Source organism: Clinocottus analis, unplaced genomic scaffold (genome assembly GCF_023055335.1).
Source record: "Clinocottus analis isolate CAN_PGR_092001 unplaced genomic scaffold, fCliAna1.0.p SCAF_20, whole genome shotgun sequence".
NCBI lineage: Eukaryota > Metazoa > Chordata > Actinopteri > Perciformes > Cottidae > Clinocottus > Clinocottus analis.
This window is the reverse complement of record NW_027175932.1, coordinates 11,116,904-11,136,230: the sequence shown is the minus strand read 5'-3', so window position 1 is coordinate 11,136,230 and position 19,327 is coordinate 11,116,904. Positions and strand designations below refer to the sequence as shown.

Sequence of the window (19,327 nt, the reverse complement as noted above, 5' to 3'; positions counted from 1 at the left end):
GAGAGCTTTTCCTGTTATTGTGACTTCTCCAGTCATAATTGTGGAAATGATGAATTCCTTATTAAGGAATATATTCTTACCAGCAAATGTTTTCATGTAAGACTCTGAAAAGGTAGTTTTAGTTTTTGCCGTTTGATGTAAACTAATTATTTTAAAGCCTTTTCTTAATATAAAGTTTAGAAATTTTAGATTACTTCTTCGGAGAAAGAAAACGTGAATCTTTCTCAGCTTCCAAAGCCGATGCGTTCGACGCCGCTTCCTCGGCCCTTTGGCTTTGTGCTGCGTGAGTGTGAAGCCGGCGAGCTCTTGGCGCCCGGATACAACGGTGTCATCTCTGACACACTCAGAGGATTAGTTTTGTCGCTACTTTGTGTCTTGGCTCCAGTGTCAGCCATTCAATCCACTTTTCTCATGTACTGTGCCGGGGCTTAATGTCAGACTAGGCTGTCATCCACTCTGTCTCCCTGTTCATCTCCGTCTCTGTCTCACGCTCTCACACACACACACACACACACGCACACACACACACACACACACAGCAAAAAGCCCTTTGTAACGGCACATCGAAGCACAAAATCGGAACGTGTGAGACACGTTTTATGCTCGTTTTTCCTCGGACGAGGTTTAAATGAGGCTGATCATTTCTGTGGAAAGAGGAAAATTCCTAAAATGTATCTGATTTGCATACAAAATGGCTACATCTGGCGAATAATTGTCCCTGTATTAATACATAATACATTCATAATAAAATACATTTCGAATGAGTAACAAATAAACAAAAAAAGAACATTTTCGCAGCTCGCTTCTGCCTCCTATTCTCTCTCTACGCTACCTGTCTTCTGAGCCATATTTATTCCAACCGTGGGGGTTTATCTCTAACAATTAAACTCTGCTGGACTGAAAACAGAGGAAATGCATTTCATTATCATTCGGCCCTCCTCCCAGCCAGCCAGCCGGCTCGGCAGGGTCACTTGCAAATGGAGAGGGACACTTTTTGGAAGGTTGTTTTCGAAGACGACAGTGTTTTGGGTACGGCTCCTAATCGTGTAATTAAACTGTAAAACGCTGGCGCTGGTGAACTGCGGTATGTATGCGTGTGTGTGTGTGTGTGTGTGTGTGTGAAAGCGCGAGTGTGTGTGTGTGTGCCGGTCGGCAGTCGTGTTCGAGCGCAGAGTGTGCCGGCTGCTTGCATTACGCATGTAAATGCTCAGTAAATCAGCCTTTTATTGGTTGTAATAAATACCCAGGGGGCCGTGCGGCGTGGCCTCGCTCTCGTCCGCGCTGCACTCCCCCGTTCTCTCTCTCTCTCTAATGCGTCGACCCTCGGGGGCCTCTGTGAGAGAGAGGCAAGCCGCCGCACTCCACTCTCGCAGGTGGCTGCCAGGAGTCGACACACACACACACACACACACACACACACACAATATACAGTATACACACAAAACGGTAAACATCCAAATAGGACTAAATGTAATCAACATTCTTGCACATGCAAACATACACAGATGTGTGTTGAAGCATGCAGGCGTTCAGCACTCAACCAACAATTTGCTGCTGACATTAACATTTAAGCAAATTTAAACTGAAACGAACAAAAAGCTCAAACTGTCTCGCTGCTCGACGGCTGCCGCTGGTTTGCTTTATCTGTGAAAAATAAGAATTATTATCAACTCATTTATTCCAGATCAAAGGAGGATATGTCTCCTTGGTTCATTTGTTACTTCTGCGAAGGAGTTTCTGTCTTCAAAACTGATTTTCTTGCTCACAGATTGGCTTCAGGCCAACAGAAAAAGTAATTTGATTTCGACGCTTCAAAAACAGGAATTGGTGACATGAAACAATTTCTCCTTTTTAGCTATAAGGACGCCATGAATAATATCAGTGAATGTCAAGAAAGGAAAACCCGAGCCAAACATCTATTTAAAATCAGTTGTAAGGATGTTTACAAGGGAATTGGACATTTTTCTGCATCCCTGCGCTGTGGTTTCACTCATTCATGTGTTCACACGCATCGACTCACTCGCTGACCATTTTGAACTGTTTGTGTCGTTCAGGACAAGGCTGCCTTGGAGAGTCTGAGTCAGCAGCTGAAGCAGCAGGCAGAGGACAAGTTCAGCCACGCCATGCTGGACTTCACCATGAGCGGAGACTCTGACGGTAGGGACACACACACACACACACACACACACACACACTCATGCGTGTGGTCATTTCGGTGACAAAAAGTGTGACTTTTTTTTTTAAATTGCTATAAATAATTATTGGAAAATGTGATTTCTTATTTCAAGAGTTTCATTTCGATACATATCACCAGTTTAAAGTAATACATTATTTTTGAATTGTTTTATTTTGCTACAAAAAAAAAACATCTGTCAGTTTATCAAAAATATTAAAACCCTTTAAAATGTGAGAATAAGTGAATGTAACGTCTTTATTCATGGTCCTGTCTGCCTCTCCTCATCTCCCGGCCCCTCCCCCCTCAGGCTCCCCCAGCGTGTCTGACTCCAGAATATTTCGGGAGGCTCGAGGTCGCGGCACCGCCGAGCCGCACATCAAGCGGCCGATGAACGCCTTCATGGTTTGGGCCAAGGACGAGAGGAGAAAGATCCTCCAGGCCTTCCCCGACATGCACAACTCCAACATCAGCAAGATCCTAGGTAAAACACACACTCTCTCTCTCTCACACACACACACACACACACGGTCTGCCGTTTGAGTGACAGGAGCCTTTGCCCTGTCACTTAACCCAATGCTTCCCACTGCGCAACCCAAGTGAAAGGAAGGATGCATGTACTGCGGCTCCTATTTCCCACCTTCTCAAGCACACGCAGTGATTTCATTAAAGGCGGCGGCATTGTGTAAGCGGCTGTTAATGAACGGCTGGGGAGCGCGCGGCTCCGACAAATGATGATATAATTCATTATGCATTAAACAAGCAGCGCGAGGCCGCCTGACATTTCCCCCGGACCGCCGGGATCAGCCCTGACATTTTAAAGAGCTCCTAAGCGTTTTATAACACAGGGAAATCTGGTTTTAATAAGCCCGCTCTCTCCGTCTCCCCCCCTTCCCTCTCGCTCTCTCTCGATTGCTAACAGATCGCAGAACAGAGAGAGAAAGACAGAGAGCGAGAACAGCCAAGTGCTGACAGCTTTTACCCATTAAACATACAGTAGTCAAGTGCAAATTCAGACCAGATATGAAACACACAGGGAAAGACATACTCAAGATTACACCCACACACACAGACACACACACACACACACACACATGCAGGGAACTGATACTACAAGTCTATGAGTAGAAGCTGAGAGAGATGACAGCAGGTTAAGTGAAGTCCTCATTAGTTTAGATAAGTACCTGTCGTCCACAACGCTCTCCTCATTAACCTCTTTCTGTGTGAAACCTGTATCTGTGTGTGTGTGTGTGTGTGTGTGTGTCACAGACATGTGTTCCTGACACAATGTTATTGATCTGAAAGCAAGAACCTACAGATTTGTATTGATTTTAATTCCATATAATGACCCTAACGGCTTTTTATTGTTTCTATTACACTCTTGTGTACTGAAGCTGATCATCATCTTCATCCTCATTAATGCCCCCCCCTCCCCTCTCCCCTCTCCCTCCCTCCCACTCCCTCCAGGCTCCCGCTGGAAAGCCATGACCAACCTGGAGAAGCAGCCCTACTATGAGGAGCAGGCTCGCCTCAGCAAGCAGCACCTGGAGAAATACCCAGACTACAAGTACAAGCCGCGGCCCAAACGCACCTGCCTGGTGGACGGCAAGAAGCTGCGCATCGGCGAGTACAAAGCCATCATGAGGTCCCGCAGGCAGGAAATGAGACAATACTTCAGTGTGGGGTAGGGGAACTGTCTAGGGGAACTGTTTCTGTATGTTGAGTCCTAAGACAGCAGTTAGTTCTTATACTTTGGGGTAGTTGGGTATTTAATATTTTTATCTACTGATTAGCACAAAAGTAGCATTTTGCTCTTTTGCTTCATTTTGTTTTGTTAGATTTTCTTTGGTTCGAACGTGTATCTTGTGATGTCAGGTTCAAGTTAAAACAAAAGAACGTTTCTATTTGCTTTTCTATTTGTGGTTGTAAATGTTCAACTTATCAACACCTCTAATTCAGATTTTTCAGCTTACGGATTTATTTTTGGGAATTATTCTATTTTTTATTTTGGTTGGTTTCATTCTTAATTGAGTCCTCATTAAATCTCTCTATGCTGTAGTTATTATGGAGTCATTTCATTTGTCACAATAAGCCGGGCTCCCTAATATAAATTCAAAGACAATATTTCCCAATGATAAAAAGGAAAGAAAAAAACATACTCTTGCCTCACAGGAGGATGTGGCTCTTTTCAGTCTTTCCTCTCATCTTCCTGGTGAGTGACGTCATGTGACCTCTTGAGTCCGCTACGAGGGACCAGTACACACACCCAATTGGTGTTGAGCGTCAGCCTCCTCACATGAGAAGACTTTTACCTTTCCCTCAGAGTAAACATGACGCTACAGCCTGCAGCCAGTTAGCTTAGCATAAAGGCATGGAAACAAATCAGGGACAGCACATGCAGCTACTTGTCTGATGCAGCTTGAAACCGTCATGGACTAAAACACCTCTTCCTCTGTGTGTTACAGGCAGCAGAGCCAGTTGCCCCTGTCCTCCGCAGGCGTGGTTTACCCAGGTGCCCTCTCCATGGCCGGAATGCCCTCACCCCAAATGCCCTCAGAGCACTCAAGCATGTCCAGCAGCCCCGAGCCCAACGCCAACCACCACCAGAACCCCCACATGGCTGGCCTGAAGGGGGACGAGCCGCGCATCAAGCAGGAGGAGCTGCGGCTGGACGACAGCAACGGCGACGCGTACGACGACTTCGAGTACGAGGACGAGGAAGCAGATTACAACAGCGACAACGAGCACCACATCACCAAATAGGGCGGCGCGACAGACGCCGAATTAGAAGCCAATCACCGCTGGTTAACCCCCCCCACCTCCACCCCGCACCCTGCCTCCCCCTCCTCCACACACAATCCCAAACCCACCAATCAGGAAGAAGACGTTCTTATTTGCCAATCACCGTACGTCCCGATCTCACCACACCCGCCAACCCCCCCCCCCCCCCCGCCCGCCCGCCCCTCCTGACTAACGTGGACTCTTTTTAACAGAGCCAAGACCCTCCCACTGGAGTCCTGATACCAGCATCTGATCAATCAACGGAAGCACAGGACCTGTCACTCACACTGACTGTTACACAAACTGGAGTCTGGGTGGACGAGACGACCAAGCCAGCCTCCGGCGCTTGCTGAGGAATATTCTGAAGTACTACTGCAAGATTTTGAGTGTAATGCCGCGAGTGAGGAGAAATCAAAATCACACTCAGCAACCTTTTAGACCCGTTTGTAGAAATGGAGACATTTAAAAAAAAAAAAAACGAAAGACTGATCAGTGGACCTGTCCAAGGCAAACAGATGACACTTTAAGATGGCGGACCTGTTTATTATCAAGAGACACTTTTAAAAAAAAAAAAAAAAACAGCTTTTTTTTGTTCTTTGGTTCTATAATATTCTCACTCAGGTACACGGTGCCAATAAGTGGCTTGTGAATGTGATTTGTTGTTTTTGTGCTACAAGTTTGAATAATAGAAAAAAGAGACTTTCCTTTTTTCCCCCCTTTTGTTGTAAAGCACCTGACAGACATCAGACGTGTTTATTTTTAACAGAAACATATCTTTTTTCTTCGACCTCTCAGTGTGCTGTCAGCGGCTCGCCCTCCTTCTCCCCCTCCGTGTTTTACAGACTGCCCGCCCGCCGACTGCGATCCGACTGGGACGGTCCGGCCGGGACCGACCAGTGCAGCGCGGACCCCCCCCCCCCCCCCCCCCACCGGAGCAGAAACAAAAAGCACTGTGTGACAACCCACCAGTCGTCTTCTCGCTCCAGCCCTCCGTCCTGATCTCGCCCCGGCGGTTCAAACATCAGTGCGACTCGGCTCGAGTGTGTGTCGGTGTGTCGGTGTGTCGGTGTGTGTGTAGAATCTCATTTTCAGTGCGAGGGGAAAAAAAGGCTCAAAACGTCACAGATACAGAAAGACAGGCTTACACTGCTGCTGTTTATTAATTGCACCACACGTATACACACACACACACACACACACACACACACACACACACACAACTGTTGTTCTGTCCCTCAGTGTTTTCCCGCTCCCTCCAATCAACATCGTCTTGCTGCCCCCAGTGGGCGGAGCTGAGCTAAAGCAGCCAGTCAGTGTTTCTGTTTTGTATTTGAATACTGTATTTTATTATTTCTCTTCAAACTGCCTCTAGTCTAATAATATTATTAACAATAATTATAAGGATGGTCAGCGTTTCCTAAGTTTAGTAAGTTATGTACAGTATAATTTATTTTTCTCCTCTTTATTGGGTTTTTATGACCATATGAAACTATGACAGTCAATGAAACATTATTCTATTTAGCTGGTAGGTATTTAGATCTAAACAAACGTTGTCATTTTACCTTGCTTTGTTTTGCATTTGTTTGTTCCCTTTCCTTATTTGATGCGTTCGTTTTGTATTAATCCTGCGGACGGCGGGGCGGGCGGAGTCAACGCCGGCCCTCTGAGCTGAAGACGTAACCCCTTCATGTCCACACCCGTTTCTAAAAAGCACTCAGACTCTGAGAAAAAGAAGAACATGATTTTGTTTTTTTTATTGTTATTATAATTTTATTTGTAACGGTTATTATAATGTATAATGTGAAGTTTCCTCTCTTTTGTTTTTGCCTTTTTCTTTTCTTTTTTCCCCCTTTGGAGATCAGTTTTTATCACTTTTGGAAACTGCTTTCTGTGAACAAAGAAGTCCCGTCCCCGTTAACGCGTCATGGCCGCCTCACCGAGACACAGAGGAACATCTTGGGCTGGGATCCACTCATACACACACACACACACACACACACACACACACACACGTTTCAAATGAAGAGATTATCAAGACAACCAAACGAATCCTATGCTGATCTTTTCTTTCTGTTTTTATGAAATCTAGTATTTTAGATTTAAAATCCTGTACATAAGCTTTGTTTGGTGTTTTCTGTTTTTTTTTTTGTTGTTTTTTTAAATCATAGGAAAAGCAGTGTTTACCGTGATCCACCGGGGTGTTCCTCTGTGTGTTTGTGTGTGAGACGGCCCGGCGTATAGACAGTATCTTTGGAAAGTCACTTCTCATCAGGAGCCCTTTGCTTTGTTTGAGCTCCACGCGGCGCTGCAGGAGCCGCGACAGCTGTTCAGGTGCGCTGACCCTGAGGGATCCCCACAATCATTCTCGCTGTAGATGTTCGCTACCTGCCACGCCATGAGCCTCCGGGTCTTTTGCTGTATAGTCACCCCTGTCATCACGCCATGGTTCAACCCGATGCTGGAGAGAGGGGTGCCGAGTGGAACGGTCCACTTTTAGGGTATCAGGTGGGTGGGCGGGGCATTAAGACGTCAATCATCCCTGCTGGCAAGGTCTGACCCCATATCAAGACAATGAAGATGAAGATGATGATGATATTATTTAAGACAATCAAAGTCATGAGTGGAGCTCAAAACAAAGTGAGAATTATTACAAGTTAAAAAAAAAAATATCTTACCATCTCAACTTGAAAAATCAAGAAAGATAATTATGTAAATATAACATAGAGTTATAGATTTATATTTTGTTCATAACACAGTGTAATATAAGTTGTATATTTCTTTTTTTTCTCTCCCTACTGTCTCTTTTATTGATGTTATCCATGCCACAGAAAAGCAGGAGTCGCAGTACTCTCACACAAAAAAAATGAAGAAAAATATCAAAGAAATAAAGAAAAACAGGAAAGGAGAAAAAAAAAAAGCTGTGGGCTGCCACCACCATCTGTTCTAAGTTCACTTTTTTTTCAGTATTACTGCCAGACAAGGCTCTAATAAAGACAGCAATGTGTTCGGTAAAACTTCTGCTGGTCCTGGTCACTTCTTTCCTCCACACATACATTCACACAATGGTTTTACAGTTCCAACATATTCACATAAACATACAAATATGCACTGCCACGACCTTATTATGCAGAAATGTTAACGACGGAGAGGACGCAGAATGCATCCACGCTGGCTTTTGTGATATTAATAAACTGAAGAGGGAGAAAAAGAAAATAGATGTTCAGTTGATGAGTTTTACTCAAATCAATTTTATTAAAATCATAACAGATTTTTTTTTTAAGACACTTCAGGAAATGTTTGAATTGCATTGTGATGGTTTCCACCTGTGTGTGTGTGTGTGTGTGTGTTTCTCTTCTATACTTCTCCGTCTGACTCTCAGTAACACAACGCCAGTCACTGCCCGCGTCTCCCCGGACGATTCAATCATCTCCATAACAACGTGCTAATTATGCTAAGTCCACCTTCTTGCCCCTCCAATCAGAGGGCCAGCTGGGAGGCGTGGAGCCGAATCACGGCCCGTTAGCAACCTGATAACCTAATTAAGCACAACAAGGGACTTGGGTGGGGAGAAGAAGGGGGATGAGTGATGAAATGTTTGTGTGTGCATGTGTTCGAGTCCCACGAACAAGACAACTAAAAAGAAAAGAAAGTGCGGGCTCTGCGTCGGGACGCTGCCGTCGCCCATTTAAAAGCAAACCTTTAATGGATGCTTAAGGATGTTGAGGATGTTCATGCCTCCACTTTCAAGGGTTAAAAACACAAAACCCCACTCAGTGTGCCCATTAAAACGCTGTCCCCATCTGTGTCCATATGTTCAGCAATCAACCCCCACAGCCGCGTCCACCGCTCTGCGCATCAAAACAGTTAAATGCACTCAGAGGAGATGATTTTACGTGGTTTGCTAATTACCACAGCTTCACACGCACGCACACACACACACACACACACACACAAAAAGCCCTTTTGATGCAATAAAGAGGCAGGACTGGGGCAGATACACAACTCCTACGGTAAGTGAAGGACTTAGTTGTTCTCTGGGCGCTGTGAATTTTTCAGAAGCAGCCTGGAGGTAAAACCCTTAGAAAAGGTTTATGTGTGAATACTTGAGGAGCAAGAACGGGGGGATTCAGATTTTTCTTTTTTTTCCTGTATTGTCAGCAGAACACGAGATGTTGGAGGAAGTAAACGGTGGCTAGACTCGCAGATTAAATCACACACACACACACACACACACACACACACACACCCTAAAGTGCACTGCAGGAGTTAGCTCAGCTTAAACCACAGTTGTCCACCGGCTATTTCCATCACAATAGTCGAGACAAAAGAGTGAAAACTACGTACGCACGTTTCGCTGTGCATATTGTCAACATGGTTTCATTTGCTCAAACTTTTTGTGTGAACTTCTGTGTTTGTCTAAAGAGTCGCCGCACACGTGTCTCGTCGACGGTGTGACTTTGAGGGCGGCCCTCTCTCTCTCTCTGTCTCTCTCTCTCTCTCTCTCTCTCTCTCTCTCTCTCTCTCTCTCTCTCTCTCTACCGGCTCGGGTGAAATATGCAGTTTTTCGACCGTGGGTGTTTGGAAATTGAGTGAAAACGATGTCACATTAATGATTTAAAGTAGGTAATAGGATGTGCTGTGACGCTGAGCCGCCAGCTAAGCTGAGTTTAAGGCTCCGGCGTTAATGTATTCATGAGGAGGGGGGATTATGCAGAGACAAGAGCAGCTAGAGAGCTGAGTGCAGCAGAGCAGCCAGGGCCAACAGGCCTGCTAGATATTATATATAACTGCATTTAGACTGCGGGAGCAAACCTCTCAGTGCAGGAGGACTAAACACACACACACTGATTGTTGTGGAGATGCGGAGGGGAATTCAAAAAGAAGCGGTATGATATGAGAATGAAGTCTGACTGTCTTGCAACATAATGGTTATTATTGTTTGTTGATAAGGAGAAAGCTTTGTAAATTAATTCTGAAATGACATTAAGATGCAGATATAATACATGAGACGACAGGACATTATTAAATCGGCATTAATCAACTATCCTGATGTGCAAAAAAATCAAAAGAAAACCAAGTTAAGGTTTTATTTTAATTAAATTAAATCCTGAGAATTAAGGTCCTCCATTTTGAAAATACATTATTGTCTCGTGATGTAAATCTGTAACAATAGAATAGAATAGCAACAAAAAAAGCTTACAATTAGACATTAATTCAAGGCCCAAAAGCACATATTATTAGCAATGTGTGTTTATCAGGTGGCTGTTTGGTGTTCCTTCATCCCGGCAGCAGCTAATCCTGCGTCTCACACACTGATACACACACACACACTGATACACACACACACACACTGATACACACACACACACACTGATACACACACACACACTGATGTACACACACACTGCAGCATCATTAAAACATGAAAAAGGTGATCGTAAAAGTCTCATAAAAATGATTTCAGCGCGGTACTTAAGATGGGAAAATGTTCAAATATTTCATCAGTCATCTTTGGTTCTAAATGACGATGAAAAAAAAAGCAGAGAGACGAGGCTCCGGTCCAGGTCATTAATATTAGGTGGCTGATGCATTAAGAGTCCATAAAATAATCCCATATCAGAAAGTGCCTCCACTCAAACCATAAAACAAAGTAACACGATGCTGAGATGCAAAATAAAATAGAGATATGCAAGCATATGGTATATTAAATATACATCTATATTTTTATATATCATTTTTGGCCGATGGCCACCCTGTTACTTTATTTTCTGTGTTTTAAGTGCGTGTAGTTTTACACATTTAGGATTAATGTGTGACAGTTCACATGTAGCCCATGATCCCATGATCTCACGATCTCATGATCACGTGATCACATGACAGCACTGCTCAGCCCTTGTGTCTCAAACACAACCATGACAGATTACCTGTGTGTTTGTGTGTCTGTGTGTTGTTTCTGGAGGCGAGACGGGCTGACTCGACGCCTCGCCCTGATTGGCCGGGTTCACGACGGCCTCGCCGCCGTCAGCCTCATCACCGGGGTGTGACTTCCGTCGCCGCCCCAAAAACTTCACGCACTCCCTTCAGTCGGGTTTCAATGGGCGACGTAATCAGCGCGACACGAGACAAACAATCACAAAGCGCCGTCAGTGTTAGAGCGACGGCCCTAATGTGACAGATCTGAGAGCGCCGGGCGTGTGTTTGACAGGCGTGGCGCGCGGCGGAGCAGCGAGGCCCGCGGGGCTGATCCCCAATCAAGGACCGGGAAACTGGCTCGACTCCTTCTGACACGTCGCCCCGCCGCTCAGCCGCCACTCTCACGGGGAACACTCGGCGGCTTCAGCGGCGGCCGCGCGGCAGCTGGCCTACTTTCAGCCGCTCCGCCGGTCGCTCTCCATCGCCATGTGTGGATGTGTTCACTTCCCTTCACGTCCATCTGCACGTTCGGGCCTCGACCGCTCCCCGACTGTCACTTCCTGGGTGACGCGTTCTCCTTTCAGCCGCTTCCTGCCTGTCCTGTGTGTTCGGCCTCATTTCAACGGCCTTCTTTTGTCCTTTTTCTTCAACTTTGACCTCAAGCTTTTAGAAACATGTGAATTACACACTTGCAAAAAGTTTTGGTGATGTGGGTTCAACACAGTTTTCCTCCTTAACTATAATGTATCCATCACTACAGGATGGACATTTATGTAACAGTTTGATCCGAACAGAACGGTGATAAAACGCGACGATAAGCATCAGACGGTAACGTGTAGGTGGGCCAGTCACTCAACGCCACAGAACTTTTTCACTTGCAAACGTGATGTTGTTGGATGAACAGCATATCAAAGCGAGATGCAGAAGCCTGTGGGCGCTTTAACGTCATCCCGTGAAATATATATTTTTTTTCGACACAGGAAAAAGAAGAAGAAAAAAAAAAAAAACGCAAAACTGTTATTTTCTCTCCCCATCAACACCCTAATGCACACATGCAAATATTATGCTAATGGTATGTTAATTGGTGGAGTAGCTGCAAAGCAGCCCTGCTGTTCAAATGACTGGTGAGAAAATAGGTGGGGTCAGTCGCAAGCTGTAAAAGCAGCTCCAACACAAATAAACAAAACCCTCGGGGATTAACAGAACAAGGGCCAGTGATAAACGGATGAGAAGAGAGAGAGGGAATACAACAGGCTGTAAGCGAGGGGACAAGGGAATCAGCTCGGGGATTTGGAAATACGAAGAAGCCGAGGGACAAGGGTAAAAGGAAGAAGAGGAGGGAGAGGGGGGAAGAAGGGTTTAAGAGGGAGGGACAGGGATTAGAAGGGGACATGGGAACGGCAATAAGAAGCAGGACACAGGTAAAACAAACACGCACAGAGGGCTGGACGAGGACATTACAAGGCGAGAGGTAACAGGATTTAAATAAATGGGATGAAGCAAAGTGAAAGGAATTATTTATAAGAAGGAAAGAGCATAAGAGGACACAGGCTCAGCATATCAGGGAAGGGAGACAAAGTAAAGGGGCTCAAGCTAATGTTCAAGAGTCAAAAGATAAATGACATCATCACCATCGTCTTGGAAGAAATATTTCCGCGGTACAAGCTGCCGTGGAGGTGACTCTTGACCTCTTGGATCTCTCTGTCTTTGACATTCGTCCTCACGAACGAGGCCGTCGTCGCCGCCCCCCCCCCCCCTCCGACCTGAACTACTACAAACGTTTCCGTGTGTGAACTGGGTTTTATGAATGAACCTGGAAGCCATTCCCCGCCGCGCCGCAGTGAGCCGGCGCTCTGCCTTTTCCCTTCCCGGCCGGCAGGAACAGAGTGTGGGAGCGAGTGGAGGGCCCCGTCTCCACCAGGTGTGAACGTGTGATCTGGATCGGGATCAAGCGGCTTCCTCCGGTGATGAAACATGAAGGCGACTGACTGCGAGTGCCAGGTAACCCGTAAAGGACGCGGGCCCAAATGTGAGCGCAAGCCCCGGTCCACTGAATGCAACACTTTAGTAAAATTACAGATTTTTTTAAAAAAAATCGAAGAAAGAGAACAAAAAATACACTTTGACACAGAAATGAGCATGAATAATAAAGGTAATTAAGTTCATTGTTACGGGTGATAGACACATAGCGACAGGTTCACTGGAATTAAATACAAGTCGTCTGTCGGTCACCGTCATAATAATTAGTAATAATGAATCATTAATAAATCATTTGTATATTTGTTGGTGTGTCCTGCGGCGTCCCTGTTGTCTCCCATAAGAAACCCGACATGCTTATTTCCCCTCTGTGCGTCTGCCGGGTCGGACCGTTAGCAGGAGAGCTGACGCCGCGCAATGAATATTTCTATATTTACATCCAGAGATTCATTCAGTCTGTTCTCTCCCAGGACGCTCTCCATCCCCCGCGTCGCACCGTGTAATTGTTTGGAGTATTGAGAGTTGTGAAGCACGGCGTTGCGGACGCTCACTAAATAAATAAGGCGCCCTCTCGTTTCCTTATGAATCTGTCGGGGGCTTCGTGGCGCCAAGGCCTCCGGTGCCTCCGGTCTGATCCTGCGTGCAGCGTAACGTGTAGGAGCTCAGCGGGCCCTGGCAGGAGCGCCGCTATTTGGAAACTGTCAGTGTCCGCTCCATGCCAACCAGCCACAAGATATCCTCTCTCCCCCCCATCCCTCCCTCTCTCACCCCCCTCCCGCTTCCCTCCTGAAAAACATCCCCTCTGGAACCCCAATGGCTGCCAGTTTCTCCGACAGCCCACCGCTGACCCCTTCAGGCCGGGAAACTGTCGTCCAGCCAAAGAGCCAAAGAGCCCAGGGGCCCCGGCTCGCCCCTCCAGCGCCGACTCTAAGATGGCTGTGTTGGCTGCTTATTCCAGCCCGGGAAAAGAAAGGCAGGGGGACGTCGGACGAGAGGGAGGAGAGGGGGAGGAAGGAAGAGAGCACTCAAGTTTGCATTTTTAATTCGATCGCCTCGTCACTTCATTTCGCTCCAAGATTAAAAAGCCCACTTATTCCCCTCTCTTTGCTTTGGACTTTTTTGTAATATGACAAGGATTTCCCCGGCATGCGTGCGCTCCAGACGGCGCTGCAGACGCCACGAGCCATGCAGCAGACAGCCATGTGTCCTGACAGTTGACTTTGAATCCGAGTGGAGACTAACTTGATTTTGACAGCTTTGTTTTTTCTGTGTGTTTTATTTTTATTTTTTTTTCCCAGAAAGGGGTTGCGAAAGGTTGCGCCAAAGACACACACTGCCCTCCCCGGTTGTCGTCGCGTATTTGTCCTCCCCTGCTTTTTGTGTCCCCTCTCATCGCAGCCAAATGTGACCAGTTGAGCGCCGTCTCCCCCCCCTCCTCCCCCCCCTCGGGCTCGCTGAATTGTTAAGAGTTTCCGATTGGGACAAATCAGGACAATCCAGCCGCAGTGTGGCGAGGAGAGAGAGGGGAAAAAACAGAGTGTAGCAGAAGGGATTGTGGGTTTAAAGTTTATACTTGGGACAGCTGTTGTGTCGTGAGTAAGAGGGATTTCCTGGACGGAGGTGTCCTAATGGCTCGGCGTTAATATGAATTCATAGACGACCCATTAGCGCCCTTCGCTAACCCGCCTCCTCCTCTTCTTCCGTCCCACCATAATGGCCCTGGCGCTGGCCGCTAGTCTGCATGTAGCGGATATAGCCCGGATTTATTCTGATGTTCCCAGGGATTACGCCCTCAGTGAGCTGTGTATTATGAGTAGATTTAGGCCCATAACTCCTGAAGATAAGGGGGGATTGGGGCGATTGTTTCAACGGCATGTGTTAGCCATCATCGCCGGGACACGAGGCCGGCCCTACGTGCGTGTGCGTGTGCGTGTGTGTGTGTGTGTGTGTGTGTGTGTGTGTGTGTGTGTGTGTGTGTGTGTCAATAAGAGAGAAAGACTTAGGGAAATAAACTATTCAGAGCATCGGTGTTCATTGAAATTCCGATCCGATCTCAGTCACCATTCTGAGATGCTTTAAATGAATTCAAATGAATGCTTTATGTAACTGAAATGCTTTTTGGATAATGAAAAGCTTTCGGTGGCATTAATCAAAAAGGAAATTCCAGCGATTATGCACAATCGCTGGAATTTACTTTCACATCGTCGGAGGACTTTCGTTCCGACCACTTCATAAAAGAGAAAATGATTACAAAATAATAGTACAATAAAAAGCAAATTACGGTTCTCTTTGAGAGGAAAAATAAGTAGTTTGAAAGATTAATAATGCTTTGCAACCTGCGTGTCTGAGTCTCACCCGATCCGAGCGAAACGGCTCTGAAACCAAAGTCCCAGTCAGCTGCAAGGAGACGTGGAGCCATGAGGAGCCGTAACACAACACTCACACAACTGTGTTGAGCCAGAGACCTCAGCAAACCCCAAAGCGGGACCATCCAGACCTTCCTGATCTCCCGTCGGGGCCCCGGACGTAAATCTGGAGCCCCGACATGCTGCTGCCCGACACATGTGCGAGGTCTGGTACAGCGGTGGGGGCGCGGCGTGGCGGTGCAGGCCCCGCGGCGAGGCGCTTCACGAGGCCTCCGGGACCACAGACAGACCACACCGACCACAAAACGCAGCTCCATAAACACCGCTCGGCTTCAGCAGAGGGCCGGAGGTCTGCGGGATGACTTCACCTTACAGCGAGGACGCCGCGGACTGACACCGCCGGAGCTTTTAGCGCCGGCATTAGCCCGCGACGCGGAGGTCAAAGGTCGCACCCATGTGCAAAGTTGCAGGAGAAGGATTTCATCGGTGTTGCATTGTACTGTTACGTGTTGCGGTGCAGGTACGCAGAACCACCAGGTAATCTGTAGATGCACTCAAAGCCTCTGCAGCGCGTCTGCAGACGGTTGACGCTGCTACATGAACTGTGAAGCTGCTCTGGGGCTTTCAGGAACCAGCGGCCCCGAACGGAAGAAGAAGATTTGTGGCATTAATTACACAGAAACTACACGCTGGGATGTCGATAAATTTCTTTTTTTTTTTGACACTACATTTCTACTCAAGTCAAAACAAACTGAAACTCAGGAGACGCAGCTGGAACTTTTGGCAGAAAATCATGGGAAATTGAAAAAAAAAAAGTTTTTTATTTATTTCTCTTTCGGGTGAATATCAAAATGTTGATTTGTTATTGGGCGAAAATGTTGAACTACTCCGGGACTCGGTGGATGCTCTTTAAATGTGTGAGTCACGGCGTGCGTCTGAACGGTTCCACCGGCCGTGTTGAGAACCGGCAGCTTCGTGGCCTCTAGCGGCGCACACGCGTGTGCTGTCTCCTGTGGACGACGTCTTAGTTTGAATCTGCAGCGTGGGACCGCGTGAGAGGCGTAGTCCATCAGCAGCGCTGCAGTTTCAAAAGATATTCGGAAGGATCTCCTGCATGGCGGCTGTAGCGGTGATGAGACTGAACCGTCTCGTGTTTTTCGGGTCGTCCGTCGCTCCCTCTGGTCCGTTCTCGTGATGCAATAGTTCAGGAACGCCTGCAGGAAGTCTCTTCAAATTTGGCACATAAGTCCACATGAACTCAAGGATGAACCGGTCAAATTCTTGACCACTTACCTTCTGGAAGATCTGCCGAGCATCCAAACCAAACTCCATGTTTCCAACTCCATGTCAACATTAAATGATGAATAAACACATGACCCTCTAACAACGACTCACTCCTATTTATAACTCCAGATTTGATGCATTATTAGAAACTCTGATCTAATATTTGTATACTTCTACTTGAATAAAATACCCTCCTCGTACGGTAATCAGATGGATAGTGTTCTTTCTCCATCAATCAGTCTTGAAACGAAGCGGCGGTCCGGTGAGCTTTCCCCCTCAGCTTTGTGCCAAGCTGCCAATTCACTGACAGAAGTACGCCGGCTCTGAAATGTTCCAATAAATAAACATTACTGTGCAAGAGGACAGCTCTTTCTGCGTGTGTGTGTGTCTGTGTGTGTGTGTCTGTGTGTGCGTGTGTGTTGCCAGATCTACAGCCGCCATCCAGACAGCGACAGACAGACATTATGTAGCTGTGTCACACACAGAGAGAGCGAGCAGGGAGAGAACGAACATCTCTACTTGTTATTCAGCTTATGGATTATGTTCTGTTTAAATGACATCTCTTCAGCTCTGCAAAAACAACTTTAAAGCCCATCTTTTTTTCTTTTTTTTTTATCATGTAACATATTTCATCAAAGTTCTTCCAAAAATAAATGCGGTCACAATGATGGCGCTCAGAGGCCGTGGACGCAGACCAGCGGACCGGAAGTCCTCTAATCCCTCCAGCCGGAGGTCAGAGGCCGGCTTCCTGCTTCTGAAGTGGACGTCGAAAAACCAGATGAAAAGTATCTTTGTCTCATTAAATTGTTGTTTTGGCGTTTTCATGTGGCAATTGTTTGCTTTCAACTTTGCTCGCCCCCCTCTTCCTCCCCTCCTCCTCCTCCTCCTCCTCCTCTCATTTTCGCACACTCACATGAACGCCCCAGACGGGTGTAATTGGTGTGTAGGGACGGTTGCCGCAAATAACTGTAATTACCAGAAATGACTTGTTTCATGAAAACAGTCACATGTGTCATTTTCTGTTGTGAGTGCGGGGGTCAGATGTCTGTGGAACTTTGGGTTGCAGCACTTTGCAACTCATTTTTAACACATTAAAGCTCATTGTTTTCAGTCACGCTGAACTCTTCACACGCCGGTGTGGAATGAACTTCTGAGTGTTTTGCACGGCTGCGAAAGCTGCTAGAAAGAGGGGTCAGCAGCCCGCTTTGATAATCATGATAATAATGCATGACGCACGCGAGCGCGCGCACACACACACACACACACACACGCACACACATCACAAGCAGGCACGACAAGCGCGCAGCACAGAGAGGCGTAAACACACGCACAACTCGTTCATCGTTTCAGTCGTGCCCTTTAAAGTCCTCAAATATCATGAAGCATTTACAATCTAATTATGTGCGTTTCTTTTTTTACACCACTCTTTTACTTCCCCCCCCCCCCCCCCACCTCCTCCACCCTCAATAACAGCTGTGAATTTAGGTGGAGAAAAAAACACACACACACAAAACAGGAAAGAGTGAAGGCATGAGGATGAGACCGCATGGGGAGAAACAAACAGAGAGGGAGGCGGGGGGGAGGAGGAAGAGGAGGAGGAGGATGTGTGTTGACAGTTGGTATGTCCGCCGCTCTTTGGGTCATTAAGAAAGAGATACACCCGCCACCCGCTCCCCTCCTCCTCGGGACCTCGATCCGCCAGCTGCAGGGGAGCTTGAACCAGGACCAGGACTCGTCACGACTTGTCCGCCGCTGCCCTCCAGCAGGCGAGGCCTCCGAGGCTCCTTGCAGCTCCGGGACCGGGGGGTGCTTCAGTGTTTTAATTCCACCATGTGCGTTTCTGTTTCAAATGGAAACGGAAAAGCAGCCCGAGGCTTTCCGAGGCCTCTGCGGCCACGTCTGACTTCCTTTTTTTTTTTTTTTCTTGTTCGGTAAATAAATCTAAAAGCATCTTCCCACCAAGAGCCATAAAGAAAGATTAAATCAAAGACAAACTCTCACTCGGAGGGAACAAATTAGTAAAAGGCAATCTGGGGAACAAGCTGTAAGTGTTGTGTGTGTGTTAGGACAACTGCTCCTGTGTGTGAACGCGTGTGTCTGCTGTTGCTGCTCAAACAGTTTGAAGTGATACAGTTTTATTTGCGACGGTGCGTGTGTGTGTGTGTGTGTGTGTGTGTCTGTATAACAAGAACATAATCTATAGGAGGGTGCAAGGTGTGTGTCTGTGTATGTGGGCGGGCGACGGCTTGTGCCTCGAGTTTATGTGTGTGTGTTTTTTTTTCTGTGAATGCTAAGAAGGGAAAGAAAAAACATTTAAAGAATATGTGTGTGTGCGTGTGTGTGTGTGTGTGTGTGTGTGTGTGTGTGTGTGTGTGTGTCGGGGAGGATCATGTGCGGATGTGTCCCCGTTTCTGCACGGTGCTCGCTCCTTCCCTGTTTCCACCCGCCGCAAATCTCGGCGGTGGCAGCGGCGGCGCTGACATTTGGGAGCAATTTTTAAGTGCGCCTGCAAAAGGTTGTCAAGGGATTAATCTCATCTCACGCTGGGGCGCAGAAAAAAACGGCTTCCTCCAAGAATTAAACACAATTTACCCATCAAGACAAGTCTTTCAGGATGGGAGACAAGCATAAATAATATCTCCTCGGTCCAGATTCGCTAATTTACAAGCTTAGCATCTCCAAATGTTATTAGCGGGAATGACGAGGTTACCAGAAGGCGCTGTAGGGAATGATTTGTTATCCGGGCAAGCAGCAGCTGCAGCGAATGGCGCGTGTTGGAGTGCTGGGAGAGAAAGACAGACATACCTGACACCCACTGAACTCACCCCTCCTC

General features: G+C 46.9%; 1 protein-coding gene across 13 annotated transcripts in view; it reads left to right on the top strand.

The window, feature by feature from the left end:
• Window positions 1-7,971, top strand: part of sox5 (SRY-box transcription factor 5) — a 202,307-nt gene extending 194,336 nt beyond the window's left edge. For 12 of the 13 annotated variants that reach the window (XM_068586176.1, XM_068586185.1, XM_068586184.1 and 9 more), the window contains 4 exons: window positions 2,055-2,157; window positions 2,484-2,657; window positions 3,641-3,857; window positions 4,639-7,971. In XM_068586176.1, the coding sequence (XP_068442277.1) occupies window positions 2,055-2,157; window positions 2,484-2,657; window positions 3,641-3,857; window positions 4,639-4,936 (792 nt within the window). In that variant the 3' untranslated portion in view covers window positions 4,937-7,971. The remainder of the gene's footprint in view (window positions 1-2,054; window positions 2,158-2,483; window positions 2,658-3,640; window positions 3,858-4,638) is intronic. The other variant, XM_068586186.1, reaches the window with a different exon arrangement.
• Window positions 7,972-19,327: the final 11,356 nt, after the last annotated feature.